General features: G+C 40.4%; 1 protein-coding gene across 2 annotated transcripts; it reads left to right on the top strand.

Annotated features, from left to right (window-relative positions):
- Positions 1 to 1996: 1996 nt before the first annotated feature.
- esrra (estrogen-related receptor alpha) lies at positions 1997 to 19626 on the top strand. Of its 2 annotated transcripts, XM_047378449.1 has the most exons (8): positions 1997 to 2742; positions 4558 to 4660; positions 10601 to 10984; positions 11305 to 11421; positions 11539 to 11652; positions 12551 to 12718; positions 15031 to 15300; positions 16724 to 19626. In XM_047378449.1, exons 3-8 carry the CDS (start codon positions 10606 to 10608, stop codon positions 16975 to 16977), a joined length of 1302 nt encoding a protein of 433 aa, XP_047234405.1. In that variant the 5' UTR covers positions 1997 to 2742; positions 4558 to 4660; positions 10601 to 10605; the 3' UTR covers positions 16978 to 19626. The 2 variants fall into 2 exon arrangements, with proteins under 2 accessions (XP_047234405.1, XP_047234406.1); XM_047378450.1 differs by lacking the exons at positions 1997 to 2742; positions 4558 to 4660 and adding an exon at positions 5201 to 6390.
- The last annotated feature ends 1589 nt before the right edge of the window (positions 19627 to 21215 follow it).

The following is a 21215-nucleotide window of genomic DNA, read 5'->3' as shown; positions in this document are numbered from 1 at the left end:
AAGTCTGCTCTAAGAACATGTGGTTTTATGTTTCCAATAATAATACTTACCATTGCTCAGTCTTAATTTGGTTTGATCAAGGGCCATAATTTGTCATATCTCATTGGAGTTAACTGGCCCAAACGGGAGATCAGAACCTCAGTGAATGGAAAGAGGAGAAACTAATAGACAATCTTTTTAAATTATACAACATATTTTAAGATTTTATGGCTATTTATCTCCATGAACCTTGAAAATTCTTAAATACAAAGAAATATGAACTGAAATGCAAGTATGAAATGTTTCTTGGTTATGGATGCAAAATACTAACAGAAATTGATAAAATGGCAAAGATTCTGGGTTATTCCCCTTACCACTTTGTACCTTTGAAGATTTGATCATATATTACCCAATTTTTGGATATGGAACGGTGCATATCTTGTACTGAACATGTGTTAATTAGTATCCACCTCTGAGACATTTCCTATACCTGCCTATAGTAAACATATGTGTGATACACAGTTCTGAATGTTGTTTGGGCAAAACGACTTCAATGAAATATAACAGAATATAACCTCTGATCTAGTGGTAAATATATTTTTGGAGCCATATAACCACATTTCCTCATACTAGGATATGGATGGTAGATACGGAAACATCTGGTGGCGGACCATTTCTTACCCTAAAAAGTAGGGCACGAAGTGATCCAGACTATAATGATACAAAATTAACAATATTTAGTGGAAACAAAGGGAAAATTGATTCCTAGCCAAATATACATGATTGAAATTTAGGTAAATTGACAACAAATATTTAATACCCTCCACAATTCCTCTTTATAGTGTATGGTTGTATAAAGGTGAATATTGTTTTTGTGCAATCTATGACTCACTGATTGATTACTTACTTGCTTTTGCGCTACAGGCACAATGGGTCCTTGGTATTTATAAACCATATGAGCCTACACCTGTCTGAGGTCATGACCTGCAATAAGGAGCACACTTGGGACCCCAGCTGGCATCCACCTTCCCAACAACCCAACCATATTTCAAGTCATTTTGCACGGTAGGATACACGATGCACTGACTTGGACTGAATATATTATAAACCAGCAAATCATAAAACTCAACCTGCTTAAAACACGCGTGTTTTTTCGGTTGCCGTGTGAATTCTTCAGCGTGACGGCTTTCTCGCCCGGGATAATGCCGACTCTGCAGCAGAAGCCTGTGATGCAGCCCCGCAGAGTTGCAGCGTCTGCAGCGCAGTGAATGACCTTGTTCAAGGTCGCACTGACGACACCGGGAGTTTTTCCCTCTACTGAGTCGCGAGCCCCGCCGCCGCGCGCATGTGACCACATGAAGATCTAACAGCTCCGACAGCGCGAGAGAGGGGGCAAAGCGAGCGTGACCGCGTCGGTTCCGAACACACAGGCGAACGGGACTGGGCTAAATTTAGAAGCATATAATGGTGGGGTGTCAGCGTTGGGGGTGGGGGTATAGACTTACCCAATTTCTAGTTTGAACAAAATTACATGTTCTTGCCATAATTTACGGAGCACGAGTCAATGTTAAAGGTTAAACGCCCTTCAACTTTGCTCTTTTTACGCGCCAGCTGTTAACATGAGGTATGTTGGAATCCATGCTGAGATGCGGAGCTCTGCAAAGTTTGAACAGCGGGAAATATCGTAGTGAAAACGACCAACCTATTGCGTCCCTTAATATTTTTCCCTTTTCGCCCCATTGAACCATTCTTCCTTCTTTCCAATCAGTGCGATTGTGGACTTAGCCCAGTCAATGTCATAAGACCAGCAGCATGACTACATTTCCCATCGTCGTGTCCCGTAAGAGATGCAGCTCAATCTCTCTACAACACTCCAGTATTTCGACTTAAAATAACTGAACAAAACATCTGCAAGCAGTTTTATATATAACAAAACATAAAAACGCATAATCTGTTTGCATGTAAAAATGTATTTAAATCCGTGTCGATCATGAGCGAAGTAGGTGTTGTGGGCGGCACAGAATCTGAATCAGTTACCTGGGCGACGTCACGATAAAAGCTAAATTGATTGGATTTATTTTATTTTGGGGTTGCAGACCCTTGTCTTAACGCTGATGATGACGGTGGTGGAGGTGTTGACGGACGTAACGGAGAAACAGCGGACCCAATCTGAGGAGAGGGAGGAGAGGAGCACGAGACAGAGGCTGCGTCATAAGTTCGTCAGGCTAGCGGGAGGACGCGCGGAGAGCAGCGGAAGTTCATCAGCTGAGCTCGAGAAATAAAATTACGTTTTGTGTTGTCTTTGTCAGATACATGCATTTCTAAGGTTTTAGACCTTTTCTGGATTATTTACGTGGAGCTTTACTTTTTGCACGGTTGTCTTAGTTTCAAGTTTTAAAGCGTCAATCGGTCTGAGAGAAGTTGCAAAAAAAAAAAATGTTTGTAATTGTTTTATTGTTAATAACTCGTAGCGGAAGTTCTTATTTTTCTTCATGTCTTGACGTCAATATTCAAATGCAGCCTAGTTGTAGAAGCCTAAACGGGAATTGATAACGCCAGTGTCCAGGAGCGAGCAGCCGGGTAGAGCTTTCTGTCGCCGGTTGTTGTTGTTATCACCTTTTGCGCTGTGAGGTGGTTTAAAAGTGACGTGATGTGAAAATAGAAGCCCAGGCGCAATCATAGCAGTCCAGGTGACTTCCCTGCCCTAAAGACTTGACTGACTTCAGACAGAATAAGAACAACGCGATGCTTCTCTATCTACCTGTAAGTACCATGTCTTATACTATCAGGGCTGTGGGTATGAGGCAATATTAATGTTTTTTTTTTTTTTTTTTTTCCTGGGCTTGCCTTGGTGATTGCCTGATGTGCAAAGCACGACTCGCCTGACAGAGCTCTAAGTTCGCCTGACCGTGTTATTGGGCTATGGGGCACAATCCGCTGAATAAGTAGTTGCACAAATTGTGTAATAATTTGCGGCACACGCTTCCTGTCTCCCTTACAATCCTCTCATGTGATCTCCATGCTAATTCACGCGTGTGCTCTGTCAGTCTGTCTAATGGTTAATCATCATGCTCCCATCAAATACTTCTGCTAAATGATAGTAATAAAAATAGTATGCACGAACACAAATGGAGTGGACGAAGAGTGCAGGGATTTGGCTTAGTTGATGCAGTGGATGTTTTAGGTCCTTCTGTATTCACCGCAGCTCCGCACTCATAAGACAAATCGTGAATATTCAGAACACCCAGCAGTTCCAGAACTATGTATTTACTCTGCAAATGTGTTTTAGTATGTCGAGGTATTCATCTCGATTGTAATGCATTGAACTATGGAAGTCACCGTGCCTGCCGGAACAGGATTGGGATCAGTGATCTGAAGGCATAATCCACTTTGGCAATTAACCTTTCACCGGTCCAAGATCAGTAGGCAAGGTCACCACTGGGTTGCTGCTCCAGCTCCACAGAGCGCCGCATTTAAAAACCTCAAACTGAGTTTAATGTGCAGTCTGTGTGATTATCTGGCAGTTGCCTCTGACTAACCCATAATAACAATAAAGCCATTTAATACTTGGTAAGTGCTGGACTGTGAGCTCGGGTAACAACATTTTATTACTAGAAAAGTAGATTTTTATTCCAGTCAGTAGTTCAGGATGAAAAACTACAAATATTTTTATTAGAGTGATCATTTCACTTTCCAACATTAACAATAATGCATTCTTTTTTTTCAGTGTAAAATTCTTTCAATCTCAACTCACTTGTCTAATTATTTACAGAGAGTAGTAACCAAACTTCTGCTTACGCGACTTTAGATGAATGAGGGACAAGGTGTTGGCTTCACTCCGTCTGTCCTTCAAGCATTCCTGTGACTGTGACCTTTGGAGTGTGTCATGCAGCATTCAGGGGGGAGGGTAGGGTGAAGACTCTGCATAGACACACAGGGTGTATTTATATTTACAAAGAAAGTTGTCTTTTTTTACAAGAGTATACACATGATTTTTGATCGAGAAACCAAGACTGTTGGCAGAAGCCATGGACTGATATAAAATTCTTATAGTACAATAGTCTTGAATAATAGTAGTACTTGTAGTATACTTGAATATTTTTTTCCTATAATGCCATTTCAGCCAATATTTCAAACCAACCGATTTATCAGAGACAGAAAAGCAGCAATTTTTCAACGTAATATATTTCCAAACAGCCAAATATTTCTTTCTTATAAGTGAGAGAAAAGTGTGGTGGCCTTCTTTCAGCCAGCTGACCAACTGTGTGCAGCAACAGGTTAGGGAGGGGGAACATTATGGTAGTCTATGCTGCTGTAAGCCAAAGAAACCTCCGTTGATTTAAACTTTGGGAACAGTATGACAGAAAACTTTAGCCATTTTGAAACAGTATCCTCCTAAAACCTTTTGTGTGACTGCTAACTGGCTTTGTTGGCAGTGTCTATACCAGATAACTGTAAATGATAAGCCTTTGTTGAAATAATTAAAGGAATTTAATTTTCAATAAACTAGCTATTGTCTTGCTCTGGCTCTAAACTCTGGGATGAAACTCAAAGCTCTTTACTTTGCTTACTTTGCAGATGTCCTGATACCTACAGAAGTCAACCTGCAGCAAGAACAAGTCAGTGATCTGCCAACAGGAGTGAGTAATATCTAGGTTTCAAGCTCCAGTTCACTAAACAGGTAAGCTATCCTCACGTTACCTTTTATGTTGATGAAATATTTGGCCACCAAAACTATGCTTTAGTAAGGATTATCGATGTCCGGGTGACTCACCGCTCTTTAATCCTGTGATGAACCTTCAGCTGACATTGTTAACGTCTTTTTCAAAAATTAGTCATTCAGACTAAAGACAGAAGTGAAATGAACAACGTATAAAGGGTAGAAGGGGTTAGCTTTAGAAACCAGAGGTGGTCAAAGGGAAACTGGTCATTTAGTCTCTAAGCTGTCTTCCATTCTAAGTTTCTAACCAACTATGAATGAAGTCATCCCCTCCTTTGTGATGTTTGATGATTTAATATAGATTTTTCCATCCCCTCGTTGTAACTGTCAGGAAATATAGTTACGTCCAGGTATGTGTTCAAGGCCAGAAGTGATATATAGTCCTTCCAGTGAGGTCTAGGTGTGCCACAGGGTTTCCTCTTAGTGGGAAATACCCAGAAAACCTCCATGAGGAGGTGTTTTGTTGACATCCTAATCAGATGGCAAAACTATCTCAGCTGACTTCTTTTGATGCAGAGGAGCAGCGACTCTACTCCGAGCTCCCTTTGGATGACTAAACTCGTACTCTATCTCTAAGGCAGAGTCTAGCCCGTCTATGAAGGAAGCTCATTGTAGAAGTTTGAATTTGGGTATCTCGTTACATGTGGTTGTGATCCTTTCCTCAGGACCATTGGTGAGAGTCGGAAAGTAGGTAGACCAAACAGCTTTACTTTTTAACTCAGCTCTTTCTTCACCAAAACATACCAGAGCAATGCCTACATTACTGTGAACAAGGCCCAAATCTGTCCATCCACCTTCCTCCTCCTTCCTTCAAAATGTGGTTATGTGACTCCGGTAAATAATGCCCACCTACAGGAGATCACTTAGTTATGTTGGTTTGATCAGGGATCATAATTTGTCATATTAATTCAGAGTTTACATATAAAAAACGCAATCAACTAAAATAGAGAGCAAAAGAAAATAGATAATTAAATATGAATATCCATAAGGTTTTTTATATCATTGATGCCCATAATTTATTGAAATATTAGACTACTACGAAAAAGTGATACTTAAAGAACATGGGTATTAAATAGTTTATTGGTAAAAAAAAAAAATAGAAGTAGGAATAGACTAAGTTTTAATATATGTGAAGACAATTACGATAAAAAAAGAGTGGACGATGTGTAATTGAGGATTAGGACAGAAACGAGAGAATGTATGGCACAGACCTACCTGTTAAATCTGATATAAAAGTGATCATTCATCATTTAGACCTTCTGTCAGCTGGGCAAGGTGACATAACAGGATTATAGCTCAAATAGAATATTTCTGCAGTGCCATGTTGTGGCAAACACCTTTGTTTTTGCTCCAACATCAGGAGAGAGTATAAACTGGAGTAAATTCCTAGTGTCTGCTTTTAGATGGGGGTAAAATGTGTATCAAGCTCCCATAGAAAAACAATCACTTCAAATATAAAACAGATTTAGATGCAGCTCCCCCGGATCTAGTGTGTTTTGCTACAGCAGATCCACCCTTATCACAGCAGCTGTTACTGAAAGCCAATGTGGCCCGGCCCATGTGAACACGCAGCCGAAACAAGCTAGCAGAGGCGGACAGACTGCACACTGATTCTCCTGTCCAACCTGTGCCATGAGACCACACCGCAGGCAGACCTAACCTTTAAGTACCGTAGGGGTCGCGGCTGTACGGTAAGACGCAGACTTGTTCCGGGCAATGTGACAAAAATAAACCGCAATGGAAGAGGAGAAAGCCGGCCAGTCAGGATTAACATTAGTTAGCCATCTTAGTTAGCTAAGGTTAGCTAACCTACAGCTGTCATCCTAATGTGTTCGTTATGTGGACGCTAGCTAATGCTAAAGTGCTGGCAGGGGTTTACATGGCCGCAAAACACGTTTCTATGGTGGGTGAAGTTAATAAGACATTTGTAACCGTGTTTAACTTGACACATGGGTTTAATTATGTTTGAGTTAAACCTCTTATCAACTATGTAGCTATTATAATGGCGTGTATGTGTTTCACTGTTTATTGTATTTTATTATGTTTTCTGCCAAAGCATATGTCGTGGTGGCCAGCGGTGCACATGGAAGAGGAACTGGTCTGCCTAATCCCACTGTTGATAATCTAGATTCATGCACAGGGTCTGTTGGGGTTAAATAAGGGATTCACTTTGCTTTACAACTCTACTAAGCTAAAGTTTAAACAGCCTGGGCCCTTTCTGCTTGCCCAACAGTCCTGACATCCAGAGAGGGCAAACTCCAAGCAACTGTGCCAGCACCTATAGGTTTGAAATATCCACTTTATCAGGGAGTACTTATTTTGCGATGAGCGTTTTAGAAGCAGGTGCTGAAATTTTGCCTTTGTTGTATCGTACAGTCAGACAGTTTATGAGATTTTGTTTATAGACTTTGAAAACTGACTCTGTTTTCCTATTAGCTCTGGGGCACTGGGAGCTTCTCGTTTTTTCCCTTTAAATAGGTCTTGAACCCATTTTACATGTCTTAATATTGAACAGCTTTGATCACCTTCACGACAACTGGGTAATAAATGGAAAGGTATGTAGCAGATTAGTAACAGCAGTGTGTTATCAGCATACTGTTTGTGTAAAGCAGAGCATGAACACTGGGGTCACGTTAAATAAATGCATAGAGTGATGTGAGTCATATCTGACTCTAAACGTTGTCAGCAGACGCCGTTCTACACAGCGTTTACAAGCAGTTGACGCAGTTAAAACATAACAGTGTACAGAAAGACTTGGAACAAACTCGATGCAGTGCAAGTTAAGACTGTGCCGTCGCTGACTGATGTCCCATGAGGCCTCTGATTGCAAACTAGACGTATTTGGAGGCTATGAGATCCATTATTATAATAGAATTTATTGAAAATGTTGCTGTTTTTAATTGGGTTTGCCATCAAATAGTTTTTTTTTTTCTTCAGAAACAAATACAGTTTCACATGCATGTTCTAAAATGTGGAATTCAGAGAAACAAATTAAAAATGCAAATGAAAAGTGGTTTCTCAAAAGATTTCAATGAATTTAAAGGTCCCTGCAGTGCAGCGTTAAAACAATCTATCGTACATCGTGCAACTCCTCACAAATTCAGTTGTTGCCATGTGGCTATCTGGATAACTGAGGGGAAAAATAGGACTATGGTTGTTGAAGTTGACTGCCAGTATGCACGCAGGCAAAGCTCAAAAGTCACGTGGGGTTGAGGTTATTTAGGCTGCACAGACCCCATCCTCCTCATGCATTGATCTGTTAGGTGGGAACAAGAGCAGAATGTTTTCAGTGATGATTTCAAAACCTCCGGACGGAAAAGACACAGACCACAGTTCATGATGTTGATGTTCCCCCTGCGAGTCAGCTGTTTTAGTCTGCTTGAGTGAAAGCTGTAAACCATACCTTTGTGGACTACCTCTCTTTGTTGGCTTGTAATTTAGAAAATTTAAATCTATATTATGAATGAATTTATACACGTGAAGTTATGCTGTGATAGCTTTGCACATATATCCTTTCATTTGTCTGTTCACTCCTTCACAGCAGAAAAGCCTTGAGAAATAGATGCCTGCTGTAATATTAATAAGTGATGTATCAAAGAGATCGGACTGCTTTTAGGCTTATTGTCTTGTTTGCAATAGTCAAAGAGCCATGTTGACTTCAGAACTAGTTACTGGACACTGAGTTACCTTTTAAAAGCATGTTGGGCTTGCATTTGGAAGAGGCAGTGTGCTACCTTTTAAGATATACAGTAAATAATTTGGATTTTGTAAGACAATCTTGGAACTACCAAAGTATACATTCGGGTTCATTTTGAATGAATTTCTTGAAAATGATACAGTATTGTCTAAAATATTAAACTTTTGTGGATACACAGGGGTGTGCCTGATTAGTTTTTTTCTTCATTTCTTTTATAAGTTTGAGATCCTCTCACGGGCTTCGCCATACTCGCAGGTTACTGCAGTAGCCTTACTGCATTACTCGAACATAAGTCATATCTCTGGGTCTGAAGGAGGAGTGGCCACTGTTTATGAGCACAGTGACCTTCATTCTGTCACCTTGGCTGTTTTAACGACTAGAAACACAAGCGATAGACTTCACACTGTCGGGATCATCTTAGGACTATAGAGTTTTACTGTAAAGTGTTAAATGTTATTTTGTGATTGTTAGGTTAAAAACAGCAAGCAAGCAAGAAAGAAAGAGCACCAATAATGCACGAAGTGACCCTGTTCGTTTTAAATGAAGTAGGGCGTACTTCTGCTGTTTAAAAATCAAGGTGCTTTCCACTGTCCATGACTCCAGCAGGAACACTGACTGGAATCTTGCTCCTCATTTGTTCTTTCGTAGGCCGGGGAAAAGGGTTCCGATTGGATCGCTACAGATTTAACACCACAGTTTGTGTTGAGAGTTTCTATTTTCCTTTAACACGACTGTGTTTACAGTCAACTCATGACTTGTCCGTGGCATCAGTTCAGACCTCAAACCGGGCTGATGCAAAGGCTCACCAGCATGGACGTGAGGATGACTGTAAATGACTGAGCTCTGGAGAGATGAAGTCTTCAGCTAGATGTTTAGCTTTCTCAGCACGGAGAATATTGATTACATTTTTTTCTTTCTGTTTGTTATGATTTAGAAAACTGAATTTAGGTTATAACATTGCCCACATGTTAGAAGTGATAAACTCTTGATTTCTGGAGCTTTAGCCAGGAGTTTGAACAAATTAATGTTTTTGTATTATGTTTTATCAGCAACCAGGTTGTTCGGTGTAAACCTACTTCTATGTTGGAAGAAAGCACTCAAAAGAAATTCAGAAAGTAAAATAGTAAGTTTATAATTCTCCGATCAGGATGCCTCCCAGGCGCCTCTCTTTGGAGGTTTTTCATGCACGTCCCACTGGGAGGAGACCCCGGCGATAACCCAAAACTCGCTGAAGGGACTATATATATCCCGTCTGGCCTGGGAACGCCTTGAGATCCCTCAGAATGAGCTGGATGATGTCGCTGGGAAGAGAGATGTCTAGGGGTTTCCTCCTGGACCCGTTGGCCCTGTGACCCGATCTCGGATAAAGGAAACACAATGGATGGATGATTATAACCGTTGTTGAGATAAAACACGGCAACATTCTAAGACATTAGGCATGGCCCAGCAGGAGAGTCTCATAGTACAACCTAGCATGGTTTCACAGTGTTTACAAAAACATGTTAAAAGTGTAGAACATGATCCAGTTGCCTTACTCTAAAACGATTAGTAGTCAACAATTATTTCTTCTGCAGCTAAAATAATACTATATTATTAGACGTTTTTGCTGCTCTGCACTGTTTAGAGTAACAAATATAACAAGTTCATATTAGCTGCTCAAGGACATTCGCTCTCTGCTTGAGTAAAGTGCTTGTTAGACAGTTTGTTAGCGTTTGCAGTGTGCAGGGTGACCTTCATAAGAGCGCTCTTTTGGCATTCATGCCATGACACCTGTCTGTGCTATTCAGAGCCTAAATTTGTCTTTCTGGATGTCAGGAAAGGTGTAGCAGCTTTCCTATAGCGTTCTGACCGGGAGTACGCAGCAACAGGTTGGGGAGGGGCAGGTGCTATACCCTCTTCTCAAAACAGGCCAGGAGAATTACAATTGCTCCAGCAGTTTCTCTGGGATCTCATAAAAAGGATTTTAAACCATAGGAAGCATGTGACTGAAAATGGTGGTTGTTTTGGTTCCGTCCATACTGATAGGTCACCTGCTAGGTATTTAAATTGTTTCTGATGAAAGTGAAACTGCCCAGTATAAGCTCTTGCGACACAGTCAGCTTTAGCTTTCTGTAATATGGTTCAAAGGGCAAACACATGTGAGTTTGAGTGTTCTACACCAGTATTTACTTTGACCTTTCTTTGTTTATGTTTTCATCCGTCAGGCATCATGTCTTCCCGGGAACGTCGCTCGGATGTCTACATAAAGGCGGAACCGAGCAGCCCAGAAGGAGGCGGGGGAGGTCGCACAAGTCCCGGTGGGGCCTCCTCGGACTCCTCTCAGAGTGGAGGTGGGGGAACCAGAGGAGATGGCGCCAAGCGTTACTCGCCGCCCCTCTACACTCCGGCCCTGCGCTGTCATTTCAAAGAGGAGGGGGGTGATGGGGCGGACGAGGGCTCCACTGGTAACGGAGCGGGGCGATGCAAGTACGCCCTGAGCACGCTGCCCAAGAGGCTGTGTCTGGTGTGTGGGGATGTGGCTTCGGGTTATCATTATGGTGTGGCATCATGTGAGGCCTGCAAAGCCTTCTTCAAGAGAACCATTCAAGGTGTGTGTGGTGAAACAGATTTGTTGGTATAACACAACAAGCATATCATTTGTCTGTGTCCTTAATATGTGTTCATTATGCCTTTATGAGGGATAGTGTCAGTGAGATGTTGAGAAATTGCTAAAGATGTAATAAAATGATCATGTTTGGTAGCTGATAGTGAGCTAAATAAAGAATCGATGATGAAGAAAGTATGTTAGGTACCTTTGATTGTTGCATAAGATCACACTTATGACATACATTCATACCCGATGCTTATTCTGTTTAGATTTCTTTGGCATCTGATTAAATGTAAACTGCTGTTTTCTCTGCTCATTAAGGTAATATTGAATACAGCTGCCCTGCATCAAATGAGTGTGAGATCACCAAACGGCGCAGAAAGGCTTGCCAAGCATGCCGCTTTACCAAGTGCCTCAAAGTAGGCATGCTGAAAGAGGGTACGTGTTTGACGTAGCCTTCTGGATCATTACTCAGCTTTTTCATGTTACTCTATATGTTAATTGCTGACTGATTGGCTTAGCTCAGAGTTGGTGTAAGTATGTTCTGTGATTTAGGAGTACGTCTGGACAGAGTCCGGGGTGGAAGGCAGAAATACAAAAGGCGCCCAGAGGTGGAGAATGCAACATATCAGAGCGCCCCTCTTTCTCTGACTAAAGAGAATGAAAAAGGTGACATTTATCTTGCCTATTTTTTTTACCCGTTTGGTGTTCAGCATACTCAAAGAAAATGTTTATTTGTGCAAATAGTTCATTTGGCCTGCGTACTTTGTTTGTGCAACAAATACAAATAAACTCAGCTTGACCTGAGCCTATTACATTGTAATATCTATGTAGAAACTGTAAAAATATATATCAACATTACATGTATCTTATTAGTTTATTTTTATTAACACCATAAAGTAGTGTTTATATGGCTCACTGAACTAGCCATCCAATATGAGATTAATTAAAGTAACATAATTAAACGGATCTACAATTCACTCAGATAATTAATGTGTTTAGAGAGTAACATTTACCTTTTTTTCATCTTTTCAGACTTAAATTGTTTCTAAACAACCCAAATTGTTTCAAAACTGTAATAACGATAAGAGTAACATTGTACTAGAGTATTTAGGCAGTTGAGAAATCACATTTGGACTTCAATAAATAGCCAGTCTCTTTTCCTTTACTTGTCGCTCAGTTGAAGTGTAAAGGGAATCCATTGAAAGTGTCTGTAAAATGACAAAAAATGCATTTGGGCTGAAAAGGGCGCCCTCTACTGCTAACAAAGATGCATTGATGGTTTGTAATAAGCTCGTCTGTAAATACACTTCACTAATTGGCGCAAGCTTCATTTTTGTTGTTAAACAACTCCAGCCGCAGCACCACTAGCGAAACAAGTATGGGTGCAATCAGAAGAAGAACTAAGCAAGTCTCTTCCCAGAGAAGGGACTACAGTCAGAAGTGGTGCAATGGGGCGTATTAATCTAAGATCAGTTTGCTATATTTGTGTAGATTAAGAGTTATGGGAATCAGTTTGGCTTTGATTTAGCAGGCTCATTAACTGTTTTTTTGTGTTGTGTTGCAGGTTCTTCCAACATCATTGTGTCTCACCTGCTAGTGGCAGAACCTGAAAAGCTGTTTGCTATGCCCGACCCTCTGCAGCCTGACACGGCACAGCGCACGCTCACCACACTCTGCGACCTCGCTGACCGCGAGCTGGTTGTGATCATCGGCTGGGCCAAACACATTCCTGGTTAGAGACGGTGACAGATTGAAAGGCACCTATAGTATAGCAGCAATGGAAGAGATTTAGGAAATCTGCTTTTACTGTATAGTAGTAAATGCACCGTCAGCTTGTTAGGAGTATGTTGATCATTCTGAATGAGCAGTGTAAATCTGATACTAAAGGCTGGCTAGAGCCAAACGTCATGGTAAATGTATTTAGGAGCCTCAGAAACCTGCAGAGCATAGGGCTTGTAATAATTAGGTCATGATGAGCCTACAAAAACACTTAATTGCTGCAGTATTCTTTAAAGGAGGCATTTATGGTGTTGTGACTGCGCAAGAATGATCAGACTGTTCTAAAAATTCATCACCTTTGAGCAGGAACAACGGCCTCTCTGCTGCAGCGCTCACGCTGACATACTTCCTTGTCATTTAAAAGGATTGCTTGGTTATTTTTATTACCTGCAAGTGTGGATTTACAAATACAGTTTTTTCCCCCCCTCCACTGACGTTGGGTTCAGTCAAACTCTTTTGTCATGATCACTTCCAAAAGGTAATTATCTATTATCTACATCTCTACTACGAGGCTATGACTTACTCATTCACAGCAGCATCTGCTGTGTCCTTTTCTGGATGCTCCACTGATGTGTAATAATCTCTGAAAGATGGATCCAAAGAGGATCTAATGATGCCCTGGAGGCATCAGACAGTAACCTCTTAGTTCTCTGTTTTTTATTTTATTATTCACACAGTCAATTCATTTCTCAACAACAATGATTTTAATCATGCGTTCTAAGAGGCTAAAAGTTTGAATGATTTTGTGTGTTTTTTGTCCAATAGGATTTTCCTAGATGATGACAAACGTTTCACATGTTCATACACTCGTCTACATTGTTTTTATTGTTTGTTTCTCTTTTTTCCTCCAATTGATCATCACCAACATACCGTTTATAGTGCGTTCCAAAAGTATTCACACCTTATTCACAATTCGACACGATACAATCGAAATCTGTTATTGGGATTTCATGTGATGGACAACACTAAGTCATGCATACTTGAGAACTGGAAGGAAAAGTAGTTTTAAAAATACTTTTGAAAAGCATGCGAGGGGTTTGTATTCCATCCCCCTTATTTTGATGCCCCATAATAAAATTATTAAAATAAACAGCTGAGAAATCCTGAACACTCTGGAGGAGATGCAGAGATCCACAGCTCAGGCAGGAGAATCTGTTGACAGCTTTTAGCCATGCACTCCCCAAATTGGCTTTTATGGAAAAGTGGCAAGAGGAAAGAAATCCATACGTCCCGTTTAAAGGTTGCCATAAGCCATGTAGGGGATGCAGCAAACATGTGGAGGAAGGCATCAGAGGGGACCAAAACTTATATTTTTGACACTTTGTGTGAAGAAAAACTAAAACCGTACGGCACTCGTCAGTTGATGGGAAGATGGGTGGAGCTAAATACAGAGCAATCATGGAAAAAAACCTGTTAGAAGAGTTGAGACTGCATATTCAGAAGGACCTAATCAACACACAGACCTATATTTAATTAAGAAAATGTGGCAAGACCTATCACTTTATGTTTACTATTACCATCCATCCAATCTAAATAAAGATGAATTGGAAAAGTGTTTTAAGCTGGAAGAGATAAACCCCGAAAAATTTTCAACTGCAACTTTACCAAAACATGATTACTATTGACTCTGGGGCCTGAATACTAATGCACACAACACTTTTTTAAACTTGAATATCATGTATCACTTTTCTTTCACTTCACAATTATGCACCACTTTGTTGTGATTTATTGCATAAAATACATTAAAGCTCATTGTAGCATGACATAATATGAGAAGGTAATGGGGGTATGAAAACCTCTACTAGACTCTAAATACCAGTCTTTATTGGATTGGTCAAGGTTATAATGAATCAAACTGCTTTAATGTTAGGTGGAACGTAGCGGACGTCAGCGCAGTTGCTTCCTGGGAGTGGTGGCAGACATTTGAGGAAGAATATGATGGTATTTTTGTGGCACTGTGCCTTTAACTGCCCCACTGCTCCTGAATGTATTACAGTCAGGATGCTAAAGGAAGGCTCCATGATGCACAAATCCCAAGGTAACTGTTGATGCTTTGTTACAGGTGAAAACAGTCATTTGTCTTATCCCTGATATGTTTGAAGATTAGAAGCACATCAGGGGTTCAGATGAGATATTAGCATTTCTTTAGGTGTATTGTCATTTAGAGTCGGATGAGCTGCTCCCTACAGTAACTAGAAATGTAAGAACCCGTTATGTTCTTCTCACAAACCTTCTGGATCTCTGTTTATGTCTCGTCTCCTGCAGGCTTCCTGTCTCTGTCTCTAGCAGACCAGATGTCAGTGCTGCAGTCAGTGTGGCTGGAGGTGCTAGTGCTGGGTGTAGCTTACCGCTCCATTGGCTGTGAGGACGAGGTGGTTTTTGCTGAGGATTTTGTCCTTGATGAAGAAATGTCACGTGTCGCTGGACTGACGGAGCTAAACGCCGCTATTAGCCAACTTGCCCGCCGTTTCCGTGCTCTAAATGTGGACCGGGAGGAGTTTGTCATGCTAAAAGCCATTGCGCTCACAAACTCAGGTACTTCAACTTGAACACCAGTTCCAGATATGTGGATTATGCTGACAAACTAAATGCACAGTAAACAACTAGTGGCAAATTTAATTCAGTAACGTCCTTTTATTTTAAGGCTGAGGGTTGAAGTGTGCTTGGAATTAACTATTAGAAGGGACAGTCATAGGTCATCCACACAGTACAGTTTCTACGTCACTTCAGCAGAAATCACCAAAACCCTTCAAATCCAAATCATTTTCTTGTCTCTTCACTCTACACCTATGCAACAAAATAAGAGAGTTTCTATTGGATCTTAATGAGTGTGAAAGAACATTAATTAGATAAAACATAAATAATTAATGCATAATCTTAACAGCAGATTAGGTATTTACATCTTAAGGCAGAAAGCTGTGAAGTCTGGTGATTCGGATTTAGATGTTGCACTACTGGCCGCTGGCTGATGGCAGAAGTTATAAAAGGTCATGGAGAGGATGAAAGGAGTCTCTTATGATCAGTCCGCTCTACTTATAGCAGTTCTGAAACAGCTCCTGGACAGAAGGTAGGGGCAATCCAACGACCTTCTGAGCTCCCCTTGTTATCATCTACAGGGGCCCTCTGCACTAGTCACGCTAACTGTGCTAACTGCTAATATAAGATGCTGAAGCCAGTTTAAACTGTAAAAACTCTCACACAGGCATGAGTGAGGAAGGAAGGAAGGAAGGGAGGGAGGAAAGAAGGAAGGAAGGAAGGCTATAAAAATAATTTCAATGTTCTTTCTTGGAAGAGAAGAAAAACTGGCAAAAACATTAGACATTAGAAGGTCAGAGCTTTGTAAAAACCTTTTAGAAAATCAGCAACACAATTCTGATTGGTGCCAGCATGGTATACATTGGCATTTTCAGGCCAGAATACAGATCTATGTGTACATTTCTCTAAACATTAGCCATTATAAGATAGATATTTGTGCTGAAGAACAACAGATTGTTAGGGTTGTACTTACTAAACAAGCGTTAGTTAATAGTAATCGACCAGAAAGAAAACCCATTAAACCTGTTGTTTTGTTTGCAATTCACTGAGTTTTACAAATGAATTATGCAGAGAGCAGGAAAACTTTGTCGAACCTGCAGGTGTGCTCTGGCAACACCAGCTGAATGAATTAAACTGTTGTTTGTCCAGCTCATAGCTACATTCAATGCTATTTATACTTTAGAGAGGGGGAAAAATCAAGGACAATGTAGTTAAATTAGCAACAGTGGGAAGTTGTAGTAGAGTCTGCAGCTTGGGTTGTTGCTTAGGAATGCAATATGGAAAAAATGTATTCTTCTAACATATTCCATTTTAATTCAACTAAAACACTTTGATTTTCTTAGAAAGATTGCTGACAAATGTGGGACAAAAGTCTTAACCAGGCTACATAGTTTCTAACCACGTGCTCCTGCTGTTCTGTCAGACTCTGTTTACATCGAGGACATGGACGCTGTGCAGAAGCTCCGGGACCTGCTCCACCAGGGCTTGCTGGAGCTGGAGTGTCAGCGGCGCCCAGACGACCCCCAGCGGGCCGGACGCCTCCTTTTAACATTGCCTCTCCTCCGACAGACTGCTGGCCGTGCTCTGACCACCTTCTACAGCATCAAGACCCGCGGTGGTGTTCCCATGCATAAACTATTTCTGGAGATGCTGGAAGCCATGATGGACTCTCCTTAGAGCGTGGAGCAAAAGACAAAGTAAAGGGGGAAAAAAAGAAATGACAGAGAGCTGGTCTACAAGAGTGGACAAGCGGTTTATAAAACAAAAAAAAAGGAACGTTTTTATTAAAGAACTAATAATGAGGGATTTATGCTTCTCATTTTAAGCTGCGTGAACAAAGAAGGTACAAGGAAATTACATTTTTACGAGGGATTTTGTTTTTTACACCATGAGGTACCTGCCAGGCTCCAGTTAAAGGCTCCAAGATCCATGAGTGACGGCATAATATTTTAAATCCTTCATGGAAAGCTTTGTCATGGCATCAAATAAAAATACTTTCCCACTTAACTTTTAGGTACGCGATGACTGACTGCAATTCGTGTAGCCTTTTTAACATGATGCTACATCTGCACAGAAAAGCCATATTAAGACGTCGGGCGTAAAGCTTGAGGGTCCATTAAGGTGCATGGGGGGGGGGGGGGGGGGGGGGGGGGGGGGGGGTAGGCAAATCATAGGAGATACTTGCAATATGTTAAAAGCAATATTGTCTGTGACATTCAAAACATAGGCAAAAACAAAAAGATGCTCATTAGTATTAGTGTATCAGTTCTCCAAACATTGGACCCTAAGTGCTCATTATTTTGTTATTCTATCATCTTGTATTCTTGGAATATAGGATGTATGGGTGGAAAACAGGAAAGACTACAGCTCTTTTTTTTTTCTTTTTTTTTTTTACAAGTTAAATAAGAAGGTTATTTAACATGAAGCCACTGAGACGTTCTGGTGCATCCATAACGTTACGTGTTTCGTGGACATCCTGATGGCAAAAACCTGGCTTCCAGCATGCACCCTTGTGATCGTGTGCAGTGGAAACAAGATCAGGGAAGAACACAAACTTTTCGACATTAAAGCTTTGATGGCAATGACTGCGGTTTGGACAAGCAATGGATCCGCCTCATTCGCTTGTTTTTATAATCCCCTCCTCCACTACAACCCCACTTTGACCTCTGCAGCTGCGTGTCTAAAAAAGAAAAACACTTCTTTCATATTTGAGCTGTACCTTGTAACACTATGACTGCTGATGTGTGTGGTGAGAGTTTGCTGCATTTTCTGCAGTAATGACGAACATTGCATAAAAGATCTTGAGTGGTTCAGTTTAAGATCCTTCCTCCTCCTCCTCCTCCTCCTTCTGTGGATGCACACCTAGTGAACCTGAACCCGCGCCCTGGAATGGTGCTCAGGGCTACAAGACATTCAGCTTATGCAACATCTTATTTTTGGATGTTGAAACCTTGTCTGGTAACGTGTTGAAGGTCCTATTCTTTATTAGAACTGTTTGTATAGTCACAGTGTAAATGATCATTTAGGTAAGCAAAAAAACCACAATATCTGATGTTTAAAAAAAAAAGAAGAAAGAAAATCAGATCCCTATAACTATTTAGAGACCAAACGGTCAGTACTCTTTTAGCTATGTACAGTTCCATTTAAATAAACAAACATGCAATTTGTAGTGGAAGCTAATAAAGCCAGCAGATGTAATACTGATTCCCCCATCACAATATTTGTGCAGCTTATTGTGTGATGATGTTTGTAAAGGTTAAAAACTTAGTTTTCATACAGTTTCCCTCTTAGGACATAAGGGTATTTACAGTGTGACTCTCTGGTGTGGGTTTGAAATCAAGCTTTTCATGCGGGATGTAATCAATGTTCTTTTTCTTCGGGGGAGTAGGGAGTTTTTAGTTTAGGGATCAAATTTAAAAGGCACTATAAATGTAGGGGCATAGTAAGGCTACAGAGGGCTAACTAACTGGAGAAACGACTAAATTTTAAATATCGGATACAGCGAATTTGTTGAATTTGAGTTGATTTCTGTTTACGTTATTTTAAGGGTGTATCTGACTAAATAATCCTGCGTTATTAGATGGCACAGCTGCAGAACAACAGTACTACATTAGCAATGGTTAGCGCTATGAAGCAGGTTCAGATATCTGGCAGAATGTGACCCAAATTAGCTGTTTTTTTTTTTGTCTTGTTTCCATTTACGGACACTTTCGTCTCCGATTTCTTTGTTACCAAGCGGTTCCTTGTTGTTGACTCAGTCCTATATGCAAAGATGGGATTTGTTCATCTTGTTTATCTTTACTAGTATACAATGGGTTTGAGGGGGGGTGGATAGATTGCTTGTAGTGTCACTGTTCAAATTCTACCATTATTTATAGGTTCTATTACTAATGTGCACATTAATATAAATGAGCAATACAATAAATTACCAAACCTCACACATTTTCTTGTATAGCCACCATGTACATTTAACATTGCCAGTTATAATTATGAAAACTGACTTAATGTTATCTTATTTAGAAAATTCAAATCAATGTTTGTATTTTGAAAGAGTATTTAAATGATTAAATTCTATTTTTTACTCAATTTACTGTCGTTTGTTGACACAGTTTTAATTTTGTGTGTGATACTAGCTGTAAATTTCTGTGTGTAGGCATTTGTTTTTATTTAGGTAAGACGTTTGATGTCCTTGTCTAAACATGTTCACATTAAATTCACTGTGAAAAAAACCAAAAAAAAACCGGATCTTCCACTATCTGGCGCAGCAGGGAGTGGATTATTGTAGGTGCTTTGTGTTGTGCAATAAATGGACACACCACCACCACATATCATTGGGCTCATCTCTCTGTGGATGTGTATCTATGCGTGTTGTTGTGTTTTACACCTGCTGACCATTCCCATGCAGACATCGACACTGCAGCTACTGAGCACTAATCAATCCTTTTACAGTAAATCAGGTCGTTCATTTAAATCAATTTGGCTTTGGTTGGCGTTCATCTGTTTTTGCTGTCACCTCTAAGCAGACCCGGGTAAGTTCTGTGACAACGTTATAACCCTCATCCTCAGGTACCTTTTTTTTTTTTTTTTTTTTTACGTAGTTTGTGTACGTGGAAAAGAGTCGGAAAAGGAATCAGGTTTTTAACTTGGGTAAAAGCACCGATACAGTATTTTAAAAATAAAACAACTGTATTTGACAAATTCTTGCATGAAAAATCTATATCTAAGCTTACCGATACATGTGTAAAGCAGCTGTAAATTGAAAGTATTTTAGAAAAGTATACAGTGACTTGCACAAAAACTCACAATCACAAACTAATGTATTTAAGGAGATTTTGTGTGACATGCATTCAATTAATGTATGTTTTCGCAAAATAGGTCAAACTCAGGTTGAACGGCAATATTCTCATTTGGACTTCCGTTTGAACTTTGAGCCACTTCTATTGTAGCTCAGGCTGAATGTTTTGGGTTGTTGTCCTACTGAAAGGTGAACCTCTGCTCTAGTCTCAAGCCTTTAGCAATCTTTCTTCCAATATTTCCCTGTATTTAGCTCCATCCTTCCCACATTTAGATTCATACTTCTTGTCCAGTCTAATACAGACATATGAAAAGGTTTGGGCACCACTGATAATTTTAATTATTTTTATTTTTAAATCTTTGGGTGTATGGATCAGCTCTTTCAGTTTGATATATCAAATGACTGATGGACGCAGTAATATGTCAGTAGTAATGTAATGAGGTCTATTGGACTAAGAAAATGTGCAATATGCATAAAAACAATTCGACAGGTGCATACATTTGGCACCCTTGTCATTTTGTTGATCTGAATACCTTTAACTACTTCGCACTGATTTCTTGGAACACAAAATTGGTTGGGTAAGCTAATTAGGCCTAAACTTCATAGACAGGTGTATCTAATCATGAGAAAAAGGTTTTTAAGGCGGCCAATTGCAAGGTGTTCACCTCTTTGCATCTCATCTGAAGAGTGGCAACATGGGGTCCTCAAAACAACTCTCAAATGACCTGAAAACAAAGATTGTTCAACATTATGGTTTAGGGGAAGGATTCATAACGCTATCTCAGAGATTGCAGCTGTCAGTTTCCACTGTGAGGAACATAGTAAGGAAATGGAACACCACAGGCACAGTTCTTGTTAAGGCCAGAAGTGGCAGGCCATGAAAAATATCAGAGAGGCAGAGAAAAAGGATGGTGAGAACAGTCAAAGACCTACAGTCCTTTGCACAAGGAGAACCTGTACAGGAGAGTGATGAGGCAGAAGCCTTTTCTGCACACACGCCACAAGCAGAGTCGCTTGAGGTATGCAAAAGCACATTTGGACAAGCCAGCTTCATTTTGAAATAAGGTGCTGTGGACTGATGAAACAAAGATTGAGTGGTCTGGTCATAACATAGGGCGTT

Source organism: Girardinichthys multiradiatus, chromosome 11 (assembly GCF_021462225.1).
Source record: "Girardinichthys multiradiatus isolate DD_20200921_A chromosome 11, DD_fGirMul_XY1, whole genome shotgun sequence".
NCBI lineage: Eukaryota > Metazoa > Chordata > Actinopteri > Cyprinodontiformes > Goodeidae > Girardinichthys > Girardinichthys multiradiatus.
The sequence above is the reverse complement of the archived record's forward strand: the minus strand, read 5'-3'. Positions and strand labels throughout refer to the sequence as shown.

Coding starts and splice junctions, on each gene's coding strand:
- esrra (XM_047378449.1), top strand. CDS start 10,606: ATGTCTTCCCGGGAACGTCGCTCGGATGTCTACATAAAGGCGGAACCG. Junction 12,719..15,030: donor CTGGGCCAAACACATTCCTG/GTTAGAGACGGT, acceptor CGTCTCCTGCAG/GCTTCCTGTCTCTGTCTCTA. Junction 15,301..16,723: donor CATTGCGCTCACAAACTCAG/GTACTTCAACTT, acceptor CTGTTCTGTCAG/ACTCTGTTTACATCGAGGAC.